General features: G+C 43.1%; 3 protein-coding genes and 1 long non-coding RNA gene across 5 annotated transcripts in view; 1 reads left to right on the forward strand and 3 right to left on the reverse strand.

The window, feature by feature from the left end:
- Positions 1 to 1150: 1150 nt before the first annotated feature.
- Positions 1151 to 1924, reverse strand: LOC134221366 (uncharacterized). Its single transcript, XR_009982342.1, has 3 exons — positions 1800 to 1924; positions 1547 to 1658; positions 1151 to 1474 (listed from the first exon to the last, which is right to left on the reverse strand). It is a non-coding gene; the product is annotated as an uncharacterized LOC134221366 (long non-coding RNA).
- Positions 1925 to 7824: 5900 nt separating this feature from the next.
- On the reverse strand, positions 7825 to 8899 carry LOC134221367 (uncharacterized). Its single transcript, XM_062700560.1, has 2 exons — positions 8060 to 8899; positions 7825 to 7999 (listed from the first exon to the last, which is right to left on the reverse strand). Exons 1-2 carry the CDS (start codon positions 8729 to 8731, stop codon positions 7859 to 7861), a joined length of 813 nt encoding a protein of 270 aa, XP_062556544.1. The 5' UTR covers positions 8732 to 8899; the 3' UTR covers positions 7825 to 7858.
- A 1344-nt stretch (positions 8900 to 10243) lies between these two features.
- LOC134221368 (uncharacterized) lies at positions 10244 to 11453 on the forward strand. Its single transcript, XM_062700561.1, has 2 exons — positions 10244 to 10581; positions 10639 to 11453. Exons 1-2 carry the CDS (start codon positions 10307 to 10309, stop codon positions 11447 to 11449), a joined length of 1086 nt encoding a protein of 361 aa, XP_062556545.1. The 5' UTR covers positions 10244 to 10306; the 3' UTR covers positions 11450 to 11453.
- A 9447-nt stretch (positions 11454 to 20900) lies between these two features.
- The window catches only part of LOC134225801 (ATP-dependent helicase brm), a 50408-nt gene continuing 45247 nt past the window's right edge, over positions 20901 to 26061 (reverse strand). For both annotated transcript variants that reach the window (XM_062706158.1, XM_062706159.1), the window contains exons 3-5: positions 22664 to 25896; positions 21669 to 22582; positions 20901 to 21596 (exon numbers count right to left, since the gene is read on the reverse strand). In XM_062706158.1, the coding sequence (XP_062562142.1) occupies positions 21424 to 21596; positions 21669 to 22582; positions 22664 to 25896 (4320 nt within the window). In that variant the 3' untranslated portion in view covers positions 20901 to 21423. The remainder of the gene's footprint in view (positions 21597 to 21668; positions 22583 to 22663; positions 25897 to 26061) is intronic.

The raw sequence follows: 26061 nt of genomic DNA on the forward strand, positions 1-26061 counted from the left end.
GAAAAGTAGCCATCTATTAGGCATTTCTGCAGCACCATCCTGACACGCAAAAACATATTCTAGGTGAACCCAAACATAAATTCAGTTTGTTCTGGAATCAAAAATAAATAGGGGAACGGTTTGCCACTTCATCTCATAGCTCTATAGCATAAATCTGTTTAAATTATAAAAATAAATAATAAAACCAAAGATAGTAAAGTACAAGATAGCCCACTCTTGGAAATCCCATACGAGCCATTAGCGAATTATTTTTCCTGACTGTAGCGCTAACTAGTGAGAAAAAGTCTAACTATTTTAATAAAAACGATCAAGGTTACTGTAGTATTCAGAGTAAGCGGCTAATGATTTTAGTTTGTATAAGTGATTCTAGACTATGAATTGATTCTGCTATTGCGAATAGTACATTAAACATAAGCAATCAAATATACCAATCGTGAAATCACATATTTCGCGTGCCCCAATTTACCGTACACTGTTACAAGTTTTACATTAGACTTGATTCGAACTCTCAATTTTGCATATGCACTAATCACGATAGAGAAAGAATCTGTGCATGATTGAGTGCATGATTGTGCAGTGTGAGATGGTGTTGGTAGCGCCATCGGGTTGAGTAGCAACGACGAAGATTGCACCGTTAGTTTGTTGTCGAATTTTAAAACGAACAGTCGCACCGCTCTTCAACGGCGGATTCCATTCAGCCGTTTTCGGCTGGAATACGACATGTCGCAGTCGGTAGTGTTTGGTTTTATATTTGTAACTAGCGCATGAAAATGGTGCTTGCCACATCCATTAATGTGCTAGTTACTAAATGGTAAGTACCCGGATAAAAAATATCATTAAAATATCATACATTTTACTGTTACATCACCATTTAAAACATAGTAACTACAATTGAATATAATGGTATTCAAACAATAAAATCACATAAGAAATAATGGTTTTCCACGATTAAATGAATGGTAAATGGGACTTTTACATTAAAAAATGGGGGTTGTTATGTATCTTTACAATAAAAAAATCGAAAATTCCCCATACAAAATTCAGAGCAAAACAATTGATTTTACGGTTCTTCAATGAGATGATTTCGAAGGACAAAACCATAGAAAACAATGTGTTTCAAATGTTTTCTCTTACTTTTTTTATTGTTTTACATCAAAAATACAATACGATTCGGAATGTATCTCACACCAATACAACAATAGAAATGCAATACAATTAAAGGTTTTACAATTCATTTTATTTCTTTGATTTGAAATTTAGTTTTAACTTAATTCTAGAGTTTATTTTATCCTGTTATTGAGCGCTCTTCAAAGCTTCTCGCTGAGCATGCCGTAAGTGTTGTTGCTGGTAAAGAGTACTGGTGTTCGTAGCCTAGTTGTAATAATTGCGGTGCTTGATGCGGCCGCTATCTTCCGGCATCCTTTTTGGTACTGATCTTTATTAACCATGCTATGGAACTTCCGTGGTTATGCGCCTGTGGATGATGAACATTATAAAAAATGTCAATGGTCTTCGAGCGAACATAGAAAATATGAAGAAAAGTTACATGTATCAGCTCTTATATTCGGTGGATATGACAAACGAATAGCAGCAGCTGTTTTGTATGGAAAACGTTGACGATTGATGGCAAACTACGGTTTGCAGTGAGCTTCATAGTTCTGAAAGAAACAAGTCAACATGTTAACTAAAACGAAGGAACTGCGTGGAACTACTTTGGTGATAACAATCAAGAACTTCCCGGGAAGTCCTTTACAGATTTTTCCGCATGGTCAGTTAATCAAAACCTTCACAACACTTACAAGCACTTAGGCGCTTACCATCATGACAAGGCACAGTAGACAATGATTCACTATTCAATATTCAATCACTAGCAGAATCAAAAAAGCAGAAAGCATCTTGCACTCTGACCGTTCGATTTTTTTATTTTTCCCCAATCGCAAACAAAACATTACACGCTTAAATGGAATTAGTTTTCCACGGAGTAAAAAAATATTAAATATAAAAACTTTTTTTAATTATTTTAATTGTTGCAGAGATGCGATTTTTTTAAGATCTGGAATATAATTTATATATAAAAAAAATCAAAAAAAAAAATTTTTTTTTACTCGACAGTGGAAACTATTGTTATTTTATAGTTTTCGTTGTTGCATCATTATTACAAATACTTCAAACATTCACTTATTTTTTCAGATTTTTGTCTTTAAAAATGGATTTTTAATCAACGAAATGGACCGATTTAAAAATTTGGTCCAAAGTTAAATTAACATAAGCGAACCATAACAATATTATGGAATGATTGGTGACATTTGGGTTTATTGTTCTTTTGATGTAAATACAATATAGATGTTTTTCAACCGTAAGTTATCTACATTAAATGAACAGTCGATTGTATTGTTCACCATACAATCTATATTATTCCAATGGATTAAACCATACAAGGTACTGTAAATTTTTATCCGGGTATGCTCTGATGTTGTGGATTTCGGAGCGAGCAGGTCTCCGAAATCATAGAAAAAAAAATACCGAAGCGAGCAGGTCTTCGAGTGTTGAATAAAACATGATCCCGGAGCGAGCAGGTCTCCCGAGGATAGAATAAAAGATACCGGAGCGAGCAGGTCTCCGAGGCATTTTTTTTGTTTATTCCGGAACGAGCAGGTTTCCGAGGCATTTTTTTTGTTTATTCCGGAGCGAGCAGGTCTCCGAGGCATTTTTTTATTTATTCCGGAACGAGCAGGTTTCCGAGGCATTTTTTTGTTTATTCCGGAGCGAGCAGGTCTCCGAGGCATTTTATTTTGTGAATGCGATTAGAACTCCGAGGCATTTTCGTGTTTATTCCGGAGTGAGTAGAACTCCAAGGCATGTTGGAGTAGGGGTTCGTCTGTGTATTCAAAAGAAGAGTACACTTTGAAAATGCAAAGCAGGACTCCAAGGCATTTTGTGTTCATTTCTGAGCGAGTAAACATCAGAGACATTTTGACGTAGGACTGCATCTGGGTATTCTATAGAGGAGTACACTTTGCGAATGCAGACTCCGAGGTATTTTTTTGAGAATGTGAGTAAAACTCCGATGCATGTTGACGTCGAACTACGTCTGTGGCCACTTTGCAAATGCGAAGCTGGATTCCAAGACATTTTGTGTTCATTCCGTAGACATAGGACTTCGGCTGTGTATTCTATAGAGGAGTACACTTTGCGAATGTGAAGGACTCCGAGGCATTTTTGACGTAAACTACGTCTAAGGGGAAGACTCGGATACAGGGTGTAAAACGAAAATTTCCAAAATCAAGACCGTCACGAAATTAGGATAGATTTCAAACGTTAATAGCGTTTTTATCTTTCGATGGATTTTCGAGATTTTCTTATCAATCGGTTCGAAAACTCTCCAGCAATTTGTCAAATCCATTGGAACTATTGATTATCAACGGTAAACTATTGGAAAATTCAATTTTTCTATACCCAGTAAAAATTTCAGAACCAATCAATCCCGTACATAGCGCGTTTTAATCATAGGTAATTGCCTACTTTTTGGCTATTATCTGTTATTGAATTATGCATGATGTATGAATAGGAGTGCTTCCTTCATCATTGACCCTCGATAAAACTCAAGAAAAAGTAGAAACATGGAAATGTGACGACATTATATAGGGAAAAGTACCCAACAGTGGACTCCCTGTTAGTGGTATTTTACTTCGAATTTGAATGCACCGGTTTTTTATACGTAGTTTACGTCGTGCGGTCGTATCTTCTGCACAACCCTTCTAATTTTTTTTGTTGATTCCGGAGCGAGTGGAAATCCGAGGCATTTTTACGTAGGACTACGTCTGGGTTTTCTATAGAGGACCACACTTTGCGAATACAGAGCAGGTGTCCGAGACTTTTTTTGTTCATTCCGGAGCGAGTAAAACTCCGAGGCATGTTGACGTAGGATTACGTCTGTAGAGTAGATTTTGTGAATGCGAAGCAGACCGTCGAGGAATTTTCGTGTTTATTCCGGAGCGAGTAAAACTTCGATGCGTGTTGAAGTAGGGCTACGTCTGTGTATTCAACAAAAAAAAGTTTACATTGAAAATGCAAAGCAGGACTCCAAGGCATTTTGTGTTCATTCCGGAGCGAGTAAACATCAGAGACATTTTGACGTATTACTGCATCTGGGTAGTCTATAGAGGAGTACACTTTGCGAATGCATTGCAAGATCCCGAGACATTTTTTGTTTCTTTTTCGGAGCGAGTAGAACTTCGAAACATGTTGACGCTGGACTACGTCTGTGTATTATGGTGAGTTACGGCGGCGTCCAAAAATGGCAGGCACAATGGCCGTGCTATCCCTCACCTCGCGTTTTTGCTCGCACAAATGTAAATATTTAGGCGGTTAGCACATCTGTGAACCATTTTTTCGTGTATGCTGCAAGTGAGCAAAGGTGAAAAACTACTTTCCTCTTTTGCCTGTCGTTTACTTTTCGAGTTATGTGCCCTTTAAAGCGCTATGTCGATTTTTAATTGGACTTTAACGCGATTCACCTTATGTGGAGTACACTTTGTGAATGCGAGCCGACCTTCGAGGCATTTTCGTGTTTATTCTGAAACGAGTAGAACGCCGAAGCATATTGACGTAGGACTACGTCTGTGTATTCTACACAAGAGTACACTTTGTGAATGTGAAGCACTCCGAAGCATTTTTGTTTATTCTGGATCGAGCAGAACTCCGAGGCATGTTGACGTAGGCCTACGTCTGGGTATGTTATAGAGGACCTCTGCGAATACAGAGAACGACCATTTTGTGTTCATTCCGAAGTGATTAAAAAATCCTAGGCGTTTTGACGTAGGAATACGTCTGTGTATTCTATGGAAGAGTACACTTTGCGAATGTGAAGGACTCCAAAGCATTTCTGGTTATTCCGGAGCGAGTAGAACTCCAAGGCATTTTGAGGTAGGACATCGTTTGTGTATCCTATAGAAGAGTATACTTTGCGAATGCAGAGCAGGACTCCGATGCAACTGCAAGACATGTTCGTCTGGGTATTCTATAGAAGACCACACGAATGCAGAGCAGGAATCCGAGACAATTTTGTTCGTTCCGGAGCGAGTAGAACTCCGAGACATGTTGACGTAGGATTCCGTCTGTGGCTTCTATGAAGGAATACATTTTGCAAATGGACTCCGAGGCGTTTTTTTATTTATTCCAGAGTGAGTAAAACCCCAAAGAATGTTGACGTAGGACTACGTTTGCAAGTTCTATAGAGGATTGCTCTTTGCGAGTACCAAGCAGGACTCCGGGCATTTTTGTGTATTCCGAATTGTGCAAGAGCAAGTAGAATTCCGAAAAAAAAAAATTAAAATGTGACCCACAATCATTATTAGTTTTAGCAAAAATATGACGGTACTTAACATATCAAGTTTGTTCTTCTTTGCATTAGATGTTGATGGTACTACAATATTAAGAATTGTTTTAATTTATTTTGAAGCAATTTGGGTATGATTTTTCTTTATAATGAAATATTTATAAAATTGAAATCATATTCTTACAAAGTTCAAAGAGTATGGAAGGAGAAAGATGTAGTATTCAGAGTAAGCGGCTAATGATTTTAGTTTGTATAAGTGATTCTAGACTATGAATTGATTCTGCTATTGCGAATAGTACATTAAACATAAGCAATCAAATATACCAATCGTGAAATCACATATTTCGCGTGCCCCAATTTACCGTACACTGTTACAAGTTTTACATTAGACTTGATTCGAACTCTCAATTTTGCATATGCACTAATCACGATAGAGAAAGAATCTGTGCATGATTGAGTGCATGATTGTGCAGTGTGAGATGGTGTTGGTAGCGCCATCGGGTTGAGTAGCAACGACGAAGATTGCACCGTTAGTTTGTTGTCGAATTTTAAAACGAACAGTCGCACCGCTCTTCAACGGCGGATTCCATTCAGCCGTTTTCGGCTGGAATACGACAGTTACATTGCTTTTTCATTGGATAATGTCACAACAAATACATTTTCAATTCAAAAACAATTCGGTATCATCGTATGCTGCTCGTAATGTGTTCATTTTTGGTAGCGACACCGGTCCACAGCTGAGGCGGAGTGCAAGGCTGAGTGTTCCAGTTTGTGGCTCCAGGCCAAGCACCAAGCACCTGGAACCTTTCAAAAAATGGTACGCTAATCCACGAGTGAAAGTTTTAAGCAATTTTCCTGACGAATCGTTGAATCTGCGCCATCTACTAGGTTCCGACATTATAACCCCACCGAGATACCACCAAGAGCTGTTCAAACTCAAATCCATGCGCCACTAGGTTCCTACTGTACACTGCACAATTGGGAGCACCTTCCAACTGGATTACGCAGTCGTTGACTGCAATAGCACACATTAGACCAGCTAGTTCAACCACTCATGCCAACGACATTTCCGGTGCACACAGATACGGTTGTCTTCCCAAAGACGGTACCAGTCGGAAGGTACTCTGTATATGCTGCTCCGAACGCCACATTTTTTTTTGTCTACGATATGTTTCTTCAAATAATAAATTTAAAATGAATTTGACTACGTTTTTCATTATTTGGGGAATAAACTTCAGTCACAGCAGTGATTGTTCATGTATGGGGCTCTACGTTAAAACTTAATAGTATTTCCATCAGATTTTTAAGTCACAAATAAAAATTGGAAATTCGTCATAAAGGGTAACACAGGTATGACGTTTTGCATTTCATTTTGTTTTCATTGTTTTCTAAGCAACGATGAGCTTATACGCGTTGATATGGAAGCAACGATGTAACTCAACGCATCGATATGAAGGCAACGATGCGTTGCCACGCGTTGCTGTGGTACAATAGTTCGACCGCCATCCGTTGTAGCGCTCGAGTCGTGTTCGCCTGTTCTGAGCAAGAGTGGACTATATTGTTAATATATAATATTTGATAAAACTCAATGTGTGTCACGTACAAGACACTGATAAGATCGGTTGTCCTCTACGGACATGAAACATGAACAATTCTCGAGGAGGACTTGCAAGCACTCGAAGTATTTGAGAGACGGGTGCTTAGGACCATCTTTGGCGGCATGCAAGAAGAAGGTGTGTGGCGGCGAAGAATGAATCACGAGCTCGCCCAGCTCTACGGCGAACCCAGTATCCATAAGGTAGCTAAAGCCGGAAGGGTACGATGGGCATGTTGCAAGATTGCCGGACAGCAACCCTGCAAAGATGGTGTTTGCTTCCGATCCTGCAGGTACGAGACGGCGTGGAGCGCATGCGCTCGCTGCAGCGAGGCAGACCAGGTGCAAAACGACTTGGCGAGCGTGGGGCGCATCCGCGGATGGATGCGGCCTCGAACCGTGTATTGTGGTCTCAAATTGTTCATTAAGTGTTATCTGTTTAGATGTAAACTAAATAAATGAAATGAATGCATCGCATGCCCTCGCAAGAGTTTCTGTCAGCTCATCTGCATCGAGATTTGTAGTGCCGCTGTTTGCTCAAAGTGCTTCGATAAACAGATCAGCAACCCTGCAAAGATGGTGTTCGCTTCCAATCCGGCAGGACATATTTTTGGAACAGATTGAAGGCTATGTGAACTCACGCCCTTTTAACAAGCTCACATAAGTTCTTCGATAACGTCTGTTCCAGGCGTCATCTACGATTCAATTCAAATAAACCGCTTCGCTCAAAGGCATGGCAGTACATTCATATGATGGTTCAAGACAAGGTTCAATATGTATGGAAAAACTAGCATGGAAAAGCGTTGGCTCATCGCTCGTATCTGTGAGCTCCACACAGGACTTGATGGCACATTAATGTTCTTCAAAAGATCGAAATATAATGCTGCACAAATGCTGTTTAATAACGTATATTATTTTGTAAATCACTATTGATAGATCTTTTTTTGTCGAATGTTCTCATTCACGTCGTCCAAACATTCGGCCAGCGGAAAAGAGCCGAAAGCAGCGAGGCTGCCCATATTTGGAATGTATTCGTTGTTCTTTATGAATATCACCTGGGACAAAGTCTAAAAGTTGAAGACGAATTAATAGCAATTAAATTAGTTCAAATTTATACGGCGGATTACCTCTGATAAATCTCTTAATCTCAACGCCAAGTTTTCGCTAATAAGTTCCTTTCGGTCTTCGTCGCTACCCCGCACGCTGGCCACATACCGTTCTAAGTCGTGCACCATAAGCTCGACATCCCGAATGGTATCCTTGATCTTAACATTCTCCCGTCGGCTATACCGCTCGACCCGTTCAAAATCGATCGCATTCAATGGCCTATTTTCGATCTGCCCCATCGCTTCTATCGATTGCTTCAGAGATTTGACCATGGCTTCCACGTCGATCGTTCGAGCCAATTTACTGCCACCGCTTTCGCTCAGATCGGTTAACGATCCAGACGGGCTACTTACCAAGTTGGTTTCATTCAGGATGCGAGATTGCTGCAGCGGAATGGCCTTCTTCTGTGCCGGAATTCGATTGACACCGGTTCGGGTTGACCCAACGGCAGGACGATGTCGGATTTTGTTGAATAAGCACTCCATATCTTCGGCAGTAAGGCGGTCCGCTGGATCAGCGGAACCAATGTTGGATCCGGGTGCCCATTCTTGTTGTGACAGCATCATCAAACGGTCCGGAAGCTCCGGATTGGCAAGCAGTTTGGATTCCAAACTGGCAGATTTTAGGATCGCGTTGAATTTATCCAAATTGTCAATAATACTGCTGGAAAGGTGATTCAGATCGTCCTCCATGGCAAGTGGATAAGTTATGTTGTTTTGACTTAAATTTGATTTTATTATTATTTTATTTTACAAGATAACTTATTATTTTTTAAATATTTTCCAAGAAAAGAACGGTTTGTTTTTGAACTTTCTTGTGATGCACTGTTCCGCCGCGCCGCGCATATGAACTGATGTTAGGGTTCATCCACAAACTACGTGATGCAAAATCATCATAAAATATCTAACTTTTGTATTACTAGTTGTATGAAGGATACGAATTATTTGTATTTATGACTCTCTGACTGACCCCTATCCAAAAATTGGTTACGTAATGTGTGGAAGCCCATTCGCTTTGACGCAGCCGCGCTGTTGCCATCTAGCGGCGACGGACGTGTGCGTGAAATCACTGTTTTTCAACATGGTGAAGTATAGGAAGTATATTTTAAAATGCTTTTAAAATGTTATTAACAGTGATATGTTGAAAACTTTTTAATACATAGGGTTAGAATTTTTAAAAACTACATGTTAAGCTCCTTATCTACACATGTTTTTTTAATCAAAATAATTCAACTTTCGTGTTACCTATATAAAAGTAAATTAAATTTCTAACCCAAAAAAATGAACAATTTTCGGCTAAAATGTGTTTTAACGCTTTAATAAGCATTTTAAAATTGACGTCCTACATCCCTTGCTGGGTGAAATAAAAAAGCATCACCCAGCCCCCATTTTGTTTTCTCGCTTTCGTCAGGGCCAATTTAATAAATGTGCTTGACAGTTCAACCCACTGCGAAATATATGGTTGAATAGGGTTTAAAATGTTAAGCGTTTGTGGGGGTGAAGCGGATTACGCGCATCAGATTCCTCAACGGGGAACAAAACTTTTCATTACCTAAATTGTTTACATTCGATGTCGATCTCGGCTTGGATCGAATATTGACTATAGATAGTATCTATAGTATATATTCCACTATCTATAATATAGACGAATCCAAGTAAAAATAAGAAGAAGACACACGACGGTATTAGGTTCTGCAGCATGACGTCACGAATGAATTCGGTCCTCGTCGAATGAACTTTTTTGACAGTTCAGTAGTACTTTCCACTGACTCCGACAAGGATCGAGTTTGTGATTGGTTGGCTGCCCCCAAGTCCAACGCGAAGTACTACTAATCAGTCATCAGTTTGAGGTTAGATACAGACGCTGCAGAACCTAATTAACTTTGACAGATCCTACAGCACAGCATAGGGAGATCATTTTAAAATGCTTATAATAAATTCTAGACAAATTGTAATTAAAATCTGATTGATGTACGGTACGGAAAAAGTTCTGAATTACATATCTGGAAGCTTATCTCAATTTTTTGAATATTTTCCAAAAATGTATCTATCATACAGTTCGGAACTTTTTCCGTATCATACATTAATCAGATTTTAATTACATTGTGTCTAGAATTTATTATAAGCATTTTAAAATGATCTCCCTATGCTGTGCTGTAGGATCTGTCAAAGTTAACACCGTCGTGTGTCTTCTTCTTATTTTTTCTTGGATTCGTCTATTCAATAAACATTTTTAAACGAGTGGATTATAGGTTGTGCGTGTGAAACATGACCCTCAATGACCGGCTAGTTGAGATTCAAAGTGATTACTGTTTCCGGCAAAACGATTGCTTCAATAGTTACGATGAATTTTCGGCCAAACTGGAATTGCACAGCTCCAAAGATTTGGTATACTACTGGCGGCGCGATTCGCGAACTATCGAAGGAGCGGCCCTCAAGACGTCCCGCCCCATAGCGACCGCCCTACGATACTACTCTGTGCGGTATTCCTGCATATTTGGAGGTCAAAAATTTGAGCCGAAGTCCAGAGGAATGAAAAAACTGTAAGTTTTCTTCAAATTAAATTTCAACAAAATTGAATCAAGTTTTTTTAATTACAGCAAACAATCTATTCGAAATGATTGCCCCGCCTACATCGCGTTACGCGCCTCCAAATGTGGCCAACAATTAGTAGTAATTTCTGTTTCTAATATTCACAATCATGAAATCAGTTTAGAAGTGACAAAAAATCTAGCTCACACGAAAAAACTGTCCTCCGATATGAAACAGGAAGTGAGCATGCTTCTCACTCACAGCGTGGACAAGAAATTAATCCGCGAGTACGTGCGGCTAAAAGAAGGTAAAGAGTTGAACTCCAAGGATCTTTGCAATCTAGTAGCATCGCTGAGAAAAAATGTACACTTCAGAGACTCCAGCCCGGATTCAAATAAATCCATAGAACTCACCGCGAATCTGATCAACTACATTAACATAAATCGAGGATCAAGCCCAATGCAGGAACTCTCAGTCTTGGACCTTGTGGAACCTGAAAGCACCAGGGAAAGCGTAACATCCGAAATGGTAGAAGAACGTCTGATTGATGATTTCGACAATGATGAAACACAGAGCGATGATCGTTCCGGTGATAACCATGAGGAGTGTGTCATAGAGATTTTGGATGCTTCTCAATTTGAAAAAGATGATTCGCCGTTACAAACGCTACAATCCAGCCCAAGGAAGAGACGCTCCAAGTACCGGTGGAGATCTGCGTCGTGTGTTGCCTACTGTCCGAACTATAGGCTCGTCAGAGCGCAGCTTGAAGTGCTACGGGCTCGAAGGGACAAGCTCCGCGAGGAAACCGAATTGCTGCGACTGAAGAAACGGAAACTTCAACTGGAGATCGAAAGGATGAATAAAACAAGAGACGTTTAATAGACATGTTTTTTTTTCGTTTAGGCCCCTTTGTCTACAATAGCGGTTGAATTCAAAGATATGAAAAAAAAAAAAACAGATTAATCCACTTGGCAGTTGTCGTAACCAAGCAAATCCGTCTTCCGATTTTACCAACGAAAATAAGCGCAGAACATCAAAGGATAATTCGCATGTTCACGTCTCAAAAACAGAACACTGAATCATGATCGTTTATTTTCACCGTTCGAATCTGGAATTCCTGTCAGCCTACTGAAATTGAATTTCAAATTTCTTCTCATTAGCTTCTTCACTTTATCCATCAATTCGCGACTACGAAGGTAATTGCTTCACGCACAGTCTGGCAGTTCCGTATGGGATTTTACTGTGGAGGAACAAGAATGGGTGATTGGCGGCCATGTTTCACGCACAGCCTGACAGATAGCAATGAGATTTTGCCATAAGAGTGAGTAGAGGCATTACCTTCGTATTCGCGAATGTAACCAACAAATGCAAATGCTTTTTTCAGACTCACTTTATTCCCCACAGCAGTGATGATGCCTTTCTCGATATAATTGTTACACTTTAACCTTAGTGTGATGCATACCAACAAAAATTGACTACCTTTTTCGCGTTTACAAACGTGACTAAGTGAAAAATTCACTACTTTCGACTACTTCGGTAGGTTTTGATTGCAGCTACAAGGGGGACCGATTAATTATGTGTAATTTTCCAACCAAGTGTTGCGCTTTGAGCGCAACGGGAGATCCCTTCGCAAGAAGGGGTTCTGCGAGGTCTCCTCCCATTAGGGGGAAAAATGGTGTCGAGGTACTCGCTGGCAAACATGGGCATGGCGCTAGCACTTCTCCAGCGGTGAGGGACAATAGCCAGAATGGTGCCCTGGCTATCAACATACTCGGCGGGCCACTATCAGGGACCCGGTTAGTCGTCAAACAGCTTGATGAGATCATCGAGTTTACGAGCGTCCGAAATATTATTAGCAAGGATCTGAAACAGAAACTGCTGGTAATTTTTGTTCAATCTGAAGAAAGGCGTCTAACCGTCCAGAGAGGGTGCCTAAAGGCTACAGAACATCCAGGTGAGGCGACAGTTCTGTGGGCCGAAATCCTTGACAACCTGTCAGCAGGATTAATGTCGTTTTCGTTTTTGCGGTGTAGCTGCACCGGGTGTACACTTTCTGCACTGAAATTGTTCGTTTTTGGTTTTCGCTCTACACTCAAACCCCACTTTTTCGTGCACCGTACGGAAAGTGTAGCACGCATAAAATCGAGAGTGTAGCTTGTTCGAATGGTGGTGTTACCAATACAGCCGCATGCCACGTGCTTGTTGCTGTCAAATTCTGTTTTGTTTTGGCTTCGGTTTTGATGTACCGGGTGCGCGTTGGAGTTAGATTTTTTTTAATAAAGTGGGAATGGTAATTGCGCGTTTTAATTCTATTTATCTAATACAAAATAAATAAAAATGTCATAAAAGAAGCATAATTAAAAACAGTGAAGTACATTTACTAATCGATTAGTTCATAAAAGTTAGGCGATGAAACAAGGTAAAAGAAATTGCTAACATTCAACCAGTTGTATTGTATACTAATTTATGTTCCTGCTATTAAATTTTATCTTTCGTTACCTTGGCCATCGATTTGAATATATTATTAGTCATGAAATTATTCTAATAAACAAGTTTTTTTTGTGGAACTTAAGAATAGTTCCAAAATTTTGAACCAACATCAGAACTTGTTCTTCGAAGTATCTTTTGGAAAAATCAACTAGCTTGAGGTGAAGAATCATTCCATAAACTCTTTTGAATTCCAAGTTTTTGGTATTTGCAAAGGATTTTTACAACCTTTTCAGATATTCAGATTTGATCTATTGAGATTTTGTTAATTTTCATTATCTTATAGAATCTAATGACTCAATAGCAATAATTACAGTCTTGCTTTGCTAGCACACATTTTATTACATGGGCCACCTTTTAGTTGAGCCTTTGCTGGTTAATCCATGGAATTGAAAATGTAGTTGAGCATATTTAGTATAATTGAACATAATTTGTGAATTGTAATGTTTAAGTCGCAGTACATATGTTCAAATGGCTGACAGGTCACCTCTTAGAAATAAAATTCAATAGATGAGGCGATGTGTTATAGCCTATTCAGATTACGCCACTAATCTTAATAAATAACATGTACAAGTGGAATTGAAAATTGAATGTATGTGGATGGGCATCAAGTTACTCTTTATCATATTTATTATAATAAATGGCGTAATTTTAAACGGCTATTAGCTCAATCAGCATATCACGAATGTAGATGTAAAACAAGATTAGTTTAGAATCGAGCTTAGAATGTATAAACTGATTCGAGCTGTTTTAATTCGTTTAATAAATATCTTTGCAAAGCAATATTTTAGAAAACTGGAAAACTTTGGAAACCAATTTCATTTATAACATATTCTACTTACAATGCTATGAAAACCCATATGTGAATATGTACGTTATGTGGAAGATATTAATTTGGAAAATGTATTGGAGGTAACCACTTTCTCTTCGATGGGACTCGAACCCATGACCCTACAGTTGGGTTCGAGTCCCATCGAAGGGAAAGTGGTTACCTCCAATACATTTTCCAAATCAATATCTTCCACATAACGTACATATTCACATATGAGTTTTCATAACATTGTAAATTAATGTCCAAGTCGGGTGGTTTAATCCCCGGAAATAGGTAATTAACTTTGATTGAACACATTCTACTTTCCACTTAATTTGTGAGTGCTAAGAAAAATGTATGTCTCTTACGAACCGAAGTTCGCCGCATTGTTATATAATAGCAAATTAAAGATTAGTACAAACAAACGTTTCCCTAAGAATCCAACATTCTTCTCAAAAACCTGAAATGGCCCAAGAATTCCCAATGAAAACCCAAAAATCAATCTACTTGTAGTTATGTATTGTGATTAATTGGAATATGCTTTTGCATATTTTAATACTTTCCATCAGAAACAAAGAAGTTCTTAATGAATCATTGGCCGTGAAATTTTGCAATATTTGATTCGTTTTGAAATATCATGCATCGTTTTCATGATCTGTCAGACAGTGAGTACTGTGTTCAGCTTTAGATAATCGATGCAATTAAACAGAAAGTAAAAGTAAAATGTCTATAAGAGTGACACTATTCATACAATTTCAATTTAATCCCAACAAGAATGATTGGAATAACATACATATTTCAAAGCAAACAGCAAGAACAAAAACAAATATGACAGAAGCATGGAAGATGACCGATGTCACACATACTTTCGCAATCTTATTGGGACTGCACTGAAAATGTTCGTTTATGTGGTGCAAAATTATGCACTTTCCGGTGTAGCTACACCACAAAAACGAAAACGACATAAGAAAAGAGTGGAGGTGTCACATGCGGCACGGAAATCGAAACACAGAGGTGAGGCCTTTATGTGTTGAAAAAATAGACAAAGTTAGATACGCTGAAATTCTGAAGTCCCTTCAAGGTGCCAAAAGCCTTTGGGCACTGGCCGAGGACGTACGAAGCATCAGACTGGCTAGGGCAGTTGAACTGATCCTGGCGCTGAAGCGTGGAGTACAAGCGAGCGATACAGAAGTCTACAAGAGAGTGCCCCTAGAAGTTGTATCCTGCTCTCTTTGCTTGGCATCTGTGGCTGGCAATCATTGCCATCCGTACCGTGTCCCTGCCAAGAACGACAACCGTTGTCTTGGTACTAATCAACCCATATTGACTATCAGTCACCATTATACGGATTGTGGTCAACGCTTCCTCCTCACCGTTTCTCCAATTGTCCGTCATTGGTTGCGGAGCAGTACGCAGTACATGGTTACACGTACCTCCTAAACTGGTCCCTGCGGATTGTTGAATTTAACATTTTTTTGCGCACTCCAATCGTTTCGAGAAATAACAATTTTTACTCTTTAATTTTTCGATCAGAAGCTTTGCGCTAAGCCCATAACACAGAGAAACAGACGTCTCACTTAGAACAAAATGCAATCAAAATCATCGTAACGGAAACATTATCGCCCAATGCTAAATGCACTGTGATTGGACAATCGGAAACCAGATGGCGGTAGTGTGCAAACGTCAAACACAAGCAAAATCGATGGAAGCGTCATCGGTGGCCGATCGACCACCTACAAAAAATTGAATCTTCCGTTGAAAAGGTGAACGATGGAGCATGTGTTGAGTGAGACGTCTGTTTCTCTGTGCCCATAACCTGTTCGATGTTTCTGGCGCAAATGACAAATTCTCGGGAGATAAGAATCGAACACATGTAGTTCAGATTAGGTTTTCAGCTCGCTAGATAACAATCACACAGGTTGCTTAGTTAATACACACATAAAATTTTTGCTTTGTTGAATCAACAACGGGCTTGGTGTCTTGGTGGTGGTTGTTGTTGTTGTTGTTCATTTATTAACGTGAATCTTAACCTATAGTCAATAGAGAACTTCCCTCCTCTTACGCTGGATAGGTATCTCCGCGGATTTGGTAACCGACAAGATAGCGTCTACGGTCGACTTACCCTTTCGGAAGCCAAACTGGTTACTCGATAGACCATCCGCACCCTCCGTGCGTATCAACAACCTGTTGAGGATGATCTTCTCGAGCACCTTCCCCGCCGTATTAAGCAGGCATATTGGTCTATATGCCGACGGATCCCCCGGTGGTTTTCTAGCCTTTGGCAATAGGACCAAGCTCTGCCTTTTCCATGCTTCAGGGAAGATTCCCTCGTCCAGGCATCTCTGCATGACAGATCTGAACATCTCGGGAGCCTCAGCAATGGCCGCTTTTATGGCCAGGTTCGGAATAACATCCGGTCCTGGCGCCTTACCTACACCAAGGGACTGTGCAATCCCCGCAAGTTCCGCCACAGTTACTCTTCCTTCGTCGGCCCCCTGGCAGCTCCACAAAGGGAGGCCAGGGACTTGGGTCGTGACGTGGGAAGAGCCCCGCGATGATCCTCTCCAGCATCTCTCTTGGCCATTACGATCCTATAGGCGTCACCCCATGGATTCGCGTTGGCACTTTGACACAGGCCCTCAAAGCAGGCTTTTTTGCTTGATTTAATCTCAGTCTTCAGAGCGGCTCTAGCCACGAACGCCACCCGTCGTTCAACACGCTCCTTATCTGTGCGTGCTCGCTGCATCCGCCTCCTTGCCCGTAGGCAGGCGCGGCGCAGGTTCGCAACTGCTTGAGTCCACCAGTAAGCCGGTGGCCTCCCATTTTTAGGGTGGACTTTCCTTGGCATGGTGGCATCGCATGCACGCGAGAGTACTGTTACCAGCTGATCGCCGCTCAGACCGAGAGTAATGTGCTCGCGGCGGAGCGCTTCCTTAAACACCTCGTCGTCGAAGTATGATGTCTTCCACATACGAGGGCTAGGCCTCGCCCCTTCTTCCGTCCGCTGAATGCTGGTCGTATAGTCGATACTGTAGCGAACCGCCAGGTGGTCGCTGTGAGTGTAGCCATCATCTATCCTCCAGTTCGAACTACTCGTTTGGCCAGGGCTCCAGAACGTAACGTCGATAATCGACTCGGCCCCGTTCCAGCTGTAGGTACTTTTGGTACCGACATTAGCCAAGTCCACATCCAACATGGCCAGTGATTCCAGCAGGATCTGCCCTCGTTGATTCGTGGATCGGCTTCCCCACTCCACGGCCCAAGCGTTGAAATCACCCGCTATCACAACCGGCCTACGCCCCATCAAGTTAGCCGTCAAGCAATCTAGCATTCGACCGAACTGCTCGATCGACCATCGAGGAGGCGCATAGCAGCTGCAGAAGAAGACCCCGTTGATTTTGGCAATGACGAAGCCCTCGTGTGTCGAAGACTCTTGGACTGGGTATTTCCCCGTTGTCCATATCGCCGCCATTTTAGACCCATCGGTCCTGGCGGGTACCCGGTAAGGATCTGCTATGATGGCGATATCCGTCCCCCATTCAGCAACTGTCTGACACAGCAGTTGCTGGGCTGCATCACAGTGGTTCAGGTTTAGCTGCGTTACCTGCACTGTGATTTTGCAGCACGCTTAAATGCCGGGCACTTCAAACCCCCCATAGGGTGCTTGCTGTTCGCATCTTTTCTGGAACAGATCAAACAGTTGGGAGGGCTCGTACAGCATTGTGCCTTATGTCCCTCCAATCCGCAGCGTCGACAGAGCTTGCTTCTATCAGGGCCTTTGCAGTCCCATTGCTTGTGCCCCGGTTCCAGGCACTTGAAGCAAACTTCTGGTTGCTCATATATGCCCACAGGGCATACCGACCACCCCACCTTGACGCTCCCTAACTTAACTACCTTGGAGGCGTCCGCTGCAGATAGCCAAACCAATGCTACCTGCGTCCCTGCCGGACCTTTCCGTAGCCGAACGGCTGCGGAGGACGCCTCCACTTCACACTGTCGCCGCAGTGCCGTGACAAGCTCTTCGACTTCGGTGATCTCGTCCAGGTCTTTAACCCTTAGATTCACCTCCGTCGTGAGTGCCCTCACCTTGATCGTCTCGCCTAGGACTTCCTCCGGCAACTTCTTGTAGGCGGCGCCCTTTTGCGAGACGCCCCGCTTTAGCTCGAGGATCATCTCGCCCATCCGGGTACGTCTTATTCGACGTACGTCGGCGTCGAGTTCACCGAGCTTGACGTCACTCTTCATCGCCTTCAAGACGTCCGAGTACTTAGCCTCGTCCGTCTTGATGACTAGGGCATCGCCCCTGGAGCGATTGGCGCCTACACTAGACTTCTTGCTACCCTCATTCGCCTGGGCCTTCTTTTCGGCCCTTGATGTCTTCGGTTTCCTGTTGTTCTTGACCAGGGTCCAGGAGGCGTCATCCCCCTCTATTTCTCTCGTCTGGGGCGGCTGAGAGCTTTCAGCCTGCCGTAACCCCTTACCACCGTATTTCCTGGGTGGACGGACCTTTCCAGGTCCTTCCTCCTCCGGTTTTGGAAGTACCTGGCCGAGGTTCAGCTTCCCAGCCCCACTACCCTTGTTCGGGGTAGTAACCCTCCGCATTTTGGAGCGGCCCCCAGGGAGCTCATCCCCTGGAGACTGTCTCCCCCGTTTTTGTGTCTGCTCCGTTAGAGCAGTCACCCCCGACGTGCCCGCGAATACTTGAGCCTCAGTCTGGGTAGACTTTGGCACCACCGTCTTCGCTGGCACGCCCTCGGACGATTCGACCTTGCCCAAATCCGCGAATTCTTGGGCCTCAGTCTGGGTAGACCTCGACTCCACAGATTTCACGGGTTCGCACTTGGCCGTCCCGACCGCCGTTTCCAGATTGGCGTCCAACATCGACTTTCGAAGTTTCAGCAAGCTCCAACTCCAACTCCATTCCATTTTGGTCCCACGAGTTGCTCGGGAAAAGAGGTCCACCACGCCAGGGCCCAGCATGACGCGGTAAGGGACAATTACTGTGGAGGGTACCCACTACCAGCCAAGTACGCAACCCTTAGCTGGCGGTCAATTGTCATTGGAAGACCCATGGAAGCGTGAGATTGGAACTTGTGAGGACCAGAGCTGTGTAGGTCGCTCCTTCCCAGATGTCAACTCTCCATTTCGCAGCCCTGATAATTCCAGATTTTCCAGGTTTATCCCAGATTATGGCAAATCCCATTGTTTTCACTCTGATTATGGAAAATCCCATTGTTTTCTTATGGGATTGGCCATAATGGGACCACTAATGCGACATCTGGTGCAAAGGAGGACAAAAATAAGCAAAATCATTTTTTATCAATTATGTTTTGTTTGTTTTGGAGGAGATTAAAGGTTTTGTCATGTCATATGAATCTGCCTGTAGAAACGGGAATGATTGATTCTGAAATTTTTGGTGGGTTTGGAAAAAAATGGAAATCTCAGTAGTTTAACTGATAATCAATAGTTTTAATAGACTTGTCTCAATAGAAAATTGATTCGATTGATAATAAAATCTCGAAAATCTATCGAAAGATAAAGGAGCTATTAGCGTTTGAAATCTAGTCTAATTTCGTGACGGTCTCGAATTTGGAAGTTTTCGTTTTACACCCTGTATCCGAGTCTTCCCCTTAGACGTAGTTTACGTCAAAAATCATGGCTTTTCACTTACGGAGGAAATTTTTACAAAACTGAACTTGGATGTATTCTCCAGTAGACCTTCTGTCTATAAGGCAGACGCGGTAGTCACTAGACTGCCGAGCTCATCTCCGGAAGTTAAACTAAACAAGAGATTATGCAAATATGAACTAGTTTATAATGATTGTAGCACATTCGGATGTTTGGCAGCAAGTCTTCGAGGAAATTTGGAGTATAAATATTTTTAAGATTTCTAAAAACCCGTAAATATTACTGAACACTCTGAGAAATTCTTGGACGATCATAAGCTTACCATAGCGATGTTTCTGAGAGTTTGCTAAAGGTTCGAATTCCTAGAAGCTAGTGATAATTGACCTTTCCCGTCAAAAGTTGCATCTCGTTTTATTGTCTCAATCGTTTCTTTGGCTTTCCAACTTTCCAAAGAACCCATATTTATTAAGCCTCTAAAAATTTCAAAACAAACAAACAAAAAATTTGAAATACCTATGATTTATTCCTTTGCAGATGTACGGCAGCAAAATGGATACGTCCTAACGATCGAGTTGCCCGATCTATTGCACCATTGTGTTTTCTAATTACCGTTTGCTTACCGGCCGACTTCTTGGCGAACGTATCTTCAAGAACCTTCCACATTTCCTTGGTCGCAGTCTTGTCCCGGATACATCACAAGTACTCGTCCGACACCAAGCTCACCAGCAGGGATTTCGCCTTACAGTCCATTTCCCTGAACTTCGCAGCTTCATCAGCCGCTGCTGGAACATCCTACACCACAGTGCAGCGTCCCACACTTTTGATGCTTCGAGGTAGACTTGAACACGAAATTTCCAAGTATCCTAGCCAGTTCCAGAAAACTGAGGGATTCCTTGAACGGTCACTTCTTTCTTGCTGTCGCTCATACCCTTTTGACATCCGCAGAACTTTGCAGTCAATAGAAGAGCGAACTTGTGTAACTTGGGACAGCTTTTTATTTTTAACGTGTGTTAGGATTAACGGTTTGAATCGGAAAAATACTCCATAGTTATTGATTGGTATAAACAAGCGGTAGTCATCGGCAGACCCGTAAAGGTTTGAGATTGGAATTTGTGAGGACCTGACCTTTATTGGGTGCTCCTTACCAGATGTCAACTTACCATCTCATAGACCAGATCTTAAACATAATAGACATAAATAAAATTAACCTGAGATCCATTTTCCAAAAGCAATTGTCAGTCGAAACCTTTGCATTTTTTCAATCAATCAATTTTTCCTGAATTCGATATTATGCTAATAAGTGTATTGTATTGGCTGAGTGACGTTCCATGCCGGAGCAGTGAGAAAGATTTATGGCTGTCAAGTTGCGCGATGGTGTTTTCGGATGCAATTGAAAACCATCAATTTGCTAGCTTTGTATCGCCTAGTAATTATCCAATTATAATAGTCGGTAATCCGACGGCCAAATATCTTAAGGAAAGCCTGTTTTTTGAAAGGCAGAACCTGATCAACAAGCACAGTCTGGCTGTGCCTAAATCAGGAATTTATTTTCCATTTATTTCTGCCTCTCGATCCACATATAATCTTATCAGATAACATTTTGTTGATTATATAATAGATAGTGATTAAATATTGGGGCAATCAATGCAAATAAAAAAATCTTAAACAGTTGATCCTAGTAGAGTAAGCTAAAACATTAACCAAACTATTGTGCATGATAAGATTATGTTAGTAAGGAATCAATTTCATAAAATTGCGATAAATTTTGAGTCATAGTTAACCCATTGAATAATAAGTTATGCTATAAGACTACCCACAATAAGTAAACGTTACACTCTACACATATTAATTATCTCGCCGATAACGATAATTGATTAAATACGTAGCATGCAATGCCATATTTTTAGTTGCCTAAAAACTAGTTATCTTAATCCATGTCATCATCGTCATCGTCCGAAATGGTGTACTTCTTCTGGGAGCGTTTCCTGCGCCCTGGCGTACCCTTCGGCTTCGATGCGGACATCGACGATGACGTTCCAGCTTTGGAAATCTTCAACTTCATCTTGACGCTGCCGGACTCCTCGTCCGAGTTGTCATCGTCTGCAAAGGATGGGGGGATGGATGAATCGTCAACAATTTGCCAACTTTTCATGGTGCAATCATCATAGTTACCGTCATCCTCGGAGTCATCCTCATCGGCTGCTTCCAGTACTTTCTGCTTCGAAGTGGTGAAGATTTGCTGCAGTTCCAAACTGTCTTCGTAGATGAGGGACGCCTCCTCATTGTATATCTGTGCATTCTGGCAGAGTTGGAAGAAGTCTTTTTCTAAGTCTGGGAAATCGGCGTACTTGGCTTCTTCGATTCGTGTTACGATCTTTTTAATGTCGATGGGCCGCTTAATGACTTCGTAGTAATCGGGCAGATCCCTCCGCGACGGAAGCCGCATAAATGGTTCGCTCAATACTCGACCGTCGGGATCGGTGTATTTAATTACAGCGTCGATAACCTTCTTCATCTGTTTCTTAACCTTGGGAGCGGTGGTTCCCTTCCTGCGCTTCGTCACTGTAGAAATAACGCTTTCGTCGTCGGAATCTTCACGACGACTCTTGCGCTTGCGGCCCTTACGCTTCTTCTCGCGTTCTTCTTCTTCAAGCTCCTCGTCGAAATCGGCACCATCGTCAATGGCCTTTAGCCACTCCTTCTCGGTTAGACTGTCCGTGTAGTCCACTTCCTTGCGCTGACGCGATCCTCGCCCCAGAATAGAATTGTCTTCCTCGTAATCCCATCGGTCGACTTCCTCTTCTTCTTTTACCAACCAATCGGGCAGTTCCGATTCATCGATTAAACGGGGTTTGACTTCCTCTGCCTTCCGCTCGGCGTCCATTTTCTTGAACAGTTCCAGCTCGTCGTCGTTGCGAGAAATCATCAGATTGATCATTTCATCATCCGGTACTTCATTCTCTTCTTCCTCGTCCATCTCGTCTTGGTGCAGAATACTCTGCAGGAACTGCTGACGTTCGCTACCGGTGGACTTTTGATCGAACATACCGGCCTGGATGACCTTTTCGTCCATGTTCAACTTGTACCTGAATGAAGGGAAACAGAGCATAATTAGTATCAAAATTACCTACTTCAAAATCTGTGGTCAAGTTTGTCATCCTACTCACCTAGCAGCGGCCAAGATACGTTCCTCAACTGAGTTGACCGTCATGAGACGTAACACGCGCACCTCGTTCCTCTGACCGATACGATGGGCACGATCCTGCGCCTGCAAATCCTGATGCGGATTCCAATCCGAATCGAAGATGACGACCGTATCGGCCGTCTGCAGATTCAATCCCAATCCACCGGCACGGGTGGACAGCAGGAACACGAAGTATTCAGAGTTCTTGCAGTTGAACTTCTTCAGCAAATCGCCACGCTCCTCAGCCTTGGTGGTACCATCCAGACGGAGGTATCCGAATCCACGCCACGAAAGATAATCCTCGATGATGGTCATGCACTGGGTCATCTGACAGAAGAGCAACACACGATGACCGGACACTTTCAACTTAGGTAAAATTCGATCCAGCAGCTCAAACTTGCCAGACGAACGATACAGATCCGGACCCGAAACTGTGCCCTGACCTCCAATATGGTCGCAATACTTCTCTTCAATGTGTTGGAACATGAATGGATGGTTACACAACTTACGCAACTGAACAATCGTGTTCATCAGGGCCTTAGCGCCTCCCTTGCCCTTATTTCCCTTCTCAGATCCATCCGTTAGCAAAACTCCCTTGCTTTGCATGTGTTTGTAGAGCACTCGTTGCAGTCCGGACATGTCGCATTTAACGATGTACTCGACCTTGTCTGGCAGCTGCGATTCGACTTCCTTCTTCAAACGACGCAGCAAGAAGGGACGCAAAACCTTGTGCAGACGACGAATGATAAGAATGGTTTCTTCTTCGTTCAGCTCGACCTTCTCACCGGTGGTGGCGAAAGGAGCATTGAACCACTGCTCGAAAGTGGAGCAAGATTTGAAGATAGACGGCAGTAAGAAGTTGAGGAGAGCCCACAACTCCGGAAGTTTATTTTGAAGCGGAGTACCGGTCAGGAGGAGACGATGTGGGGCCGTGTAGTGCGTGTTCAGGACCTGTGTCAGCTTACAGTGATGATTCTTCATACGATGACCCTCGTCAATGATCATGTACTTCCAGGAGATCTTCGCCAATACAGCTTTGTCCTTGATGACATATTCGTAAGTGGTCAACAGGACGTTAAACTTGGTGGCCTTCATTTGGTTTTGGACTGCACGACGTCCGGCTGGGGATCCCTTGTAAGCTACCACTCCGACAGCGGGAGCCCATTTCTCGAATTCCAACACCCAGTTGGAGAGGGTGGACAACGGAACAATGATCAGGTAGGGTCCGTTGTTCTTCTTCTTCTCCATCAGGTAGGTTACCAAACCGATTGTTTGGATCGTCTTGCCCAGACCCATCTCATCAGCGAGAATTCCGTTCAGATTGTTGTTGAACAGAGAGACCAACCATTCCAAACCCTTGATTTGATACTCTTTTAGTTTTCCGTTGACCAAAATTGAAGCTTGTTCCGTGACCTTCTCGTGAACGGTATGCGCAATACTGTAATAGGTCTGCTCTTCTGTCTTATACTCATCGTCTTCAACCTTCGCCTTTTGAATGACCTCCTTCGTTTTGTTATTATCCGCCAGGTCGTCCTCTCCTTTCTTCTTTCTCTTCTCATCCGAATCTTCATCGTCATCGTCGTCTTCATCGTCCGAGATAACATACTCCCATCCGGGATGTATCTGCAACCAGTTGTACAAATCGCGCAAATAAGGGGCATCGTCCCCGCCGATTGTCTTTCCGGAAGCCGTCTCAACGACCGTGACACGACAATCGTGTGCTTCGCAGTCCGTATCCAGATGCTGAATGTCTCCGCTCTCCAACACCATACGCTTCTTGCGACGCTTTCGCTGTTCCTCGTCGTCTTTCTTCTTTTTCTGATCCACCTTGTGCTGTTTGACCATCTCGGTAAGGTTGCCGATGTATTCGTCGGTCTGCGACAACAGGAACGCCAGACGCTTGTCTTTCTTCTGATCGATAAGCTTTCGGTAACCTTCTTCGTCCTCGGCCATCAGACGGCGCATACGTTCCTTTTCTATGCGTTCCTGTTCCTTCTTTTGCTCGCGCTCGGCGTTGGCGTGGTAGTTCATGATGGCCTTATTCAGACGGCCCAGCTTGGCGACATTGTTGCGGTGGTACTCCTTGAAGTCCTTGCCGTGCTGCAGGACCAAAGCGAGGAATTCCTGGTGCTTCTGGCGACGCTTGCGCTCCGCTTCGAGTTTTTGTTGTTTCTCAAGTTTTTCGGTAGCTCGGGCCTCGCGCAATCCTTGACGTTTGGTACGCTTGTAGGCTTTGACATTGACAGCCGTTTCCAGAGTTGTGTCTCGTCTGGTACACTGGACGATTTCAGATCTGAGTTGACGTTGGAAGTTCAGTACTCGCAGAGCTCTAAGCTCGATTTGAGCCTGGATTCGTATGTCTTCTGGCATCGTAGTCGGAAGGTTGCTGAGTTCCTCCATTCTTAGGGCGATTCTGGCAGCCATTCTGTTTTCACGCTCTTGCAGAATGATGATTGGATCCAGGCCGACGGGTTTGGCCACTGTGGTGACTCGGTTTTGCTTCTGAATCGGTTGGACAATGGGAGCCTGAGCTGCTGGGCGAGGTCCTGCTCCGGCCGGTCCTTGCGAGCTTGGACGTTGTGGTTGGCCAGGGCCCATCTGTTGTTGGTGAGGTGGCTGTTGGCCTCCCATGGTCATTCCCGGCATGGGGCTCTGATTTGGTGGCATTCCACCGGCAGTTGGCTTTCCTGGTTCTGGTGGGCCGACTTTACCTGGCGGTACAACGGGAGGACCCTGCTGTGGTCCCTGTGGTGGCCCTGGCTGGGGCGGTTGTTGTTGTTGTTGCATTCCCGGTTGCGGTGATGGGCCTCCCTGTGGACCACCCGGATATGGACTAGCCGGAGGAGTTGGACATTGCGGTGGCGTTCCGTCGGATCGCTGAGCTTGAATCTGCGATGCCAGTTGCTTACTGATGGGTTGGTGACGTGCCAACAATCTGTAGGCCATGATTTGGCCACGCAGCTGATGGAGTTGAGACGCATTTAAATTCTGCTGCTTGGAAGTGGCACGCAGGGCCAACAGTTGGGAATAGCGCGGATCTTCTTGCAGGCCTTTTTCTTCCATGGAATCGATGGCTCGCTGGAGAGCGTTCAGATTCTCCTGTCCGGGTGGAGGCGGTGGTCCACCGGGCATCATGTTGGGCCCTCCGGGGCCACCCATGTTGGGGCCCGGGCCTGGAGGACCTCCTGGTTGCATCGGAACCGGTGGTGGAGGACCCTGTAAGAGAAATGGGAACAGAAAGCGATAGTAGTTAGTAATTAATCACCGTAAAACCGGAACAACAACTAAAATGAGGTAGTTATTTATGTTTACAAAACAACCGATTCGATCCAATTAAGGAAAAATTTATTTAAGTTCTGCACTTCTCAATGGCCTAGCCTT

This window comes from Armigeres subalbatus, chromosome 3, assembly GCF_024139115.2.
Source record: "Armigeres subalbatus isolate Guangzhou_Male chromosome 3, GZ_Asu_2, whole genome shotgun sequence".
Taxonomy (NCBI): Eukaryota; Metazoa; Arthropoda; class Insecta; order Diptera; family Culicidae; genus Armigeres; species Armigeres subalbatus.

What these genes read in the sequence shown, in the direction of transcription:
- LOC134221368 (XM_062700561.1), top strand. Translation starts at nt 10,307, where the DNA reads ATGACCCTCAATGACCGGCTAGTTGAGATTCAAAGTGATTACTGTTTC. An exon ending in TCCAGAGGAATGAAAAAACT is followed by an intron (nt 10,582 to 10,638) that starts GTAAGTTTTCTT and finishes TTTTAATTACAG; the next exon opens with CAAACAATCTATTCGAAATG.
- LOC134221367 (XM_062700560.1), bottom strand. Translation starts at nt 8,731, where the DNA reads ATGGAGGACGATCTGAATCACCTTTCCAGCAGTATTATTGACAATTTG. An exon ending in GATTAAGAGATTTATCAGAG is followed by an intron (nt 8,000 to 8,059) that starts GTAATCCGCCGT and finishes TTCAACTTTTAG; the next exon opens with ACTTTGTCCCAGGTGATATT.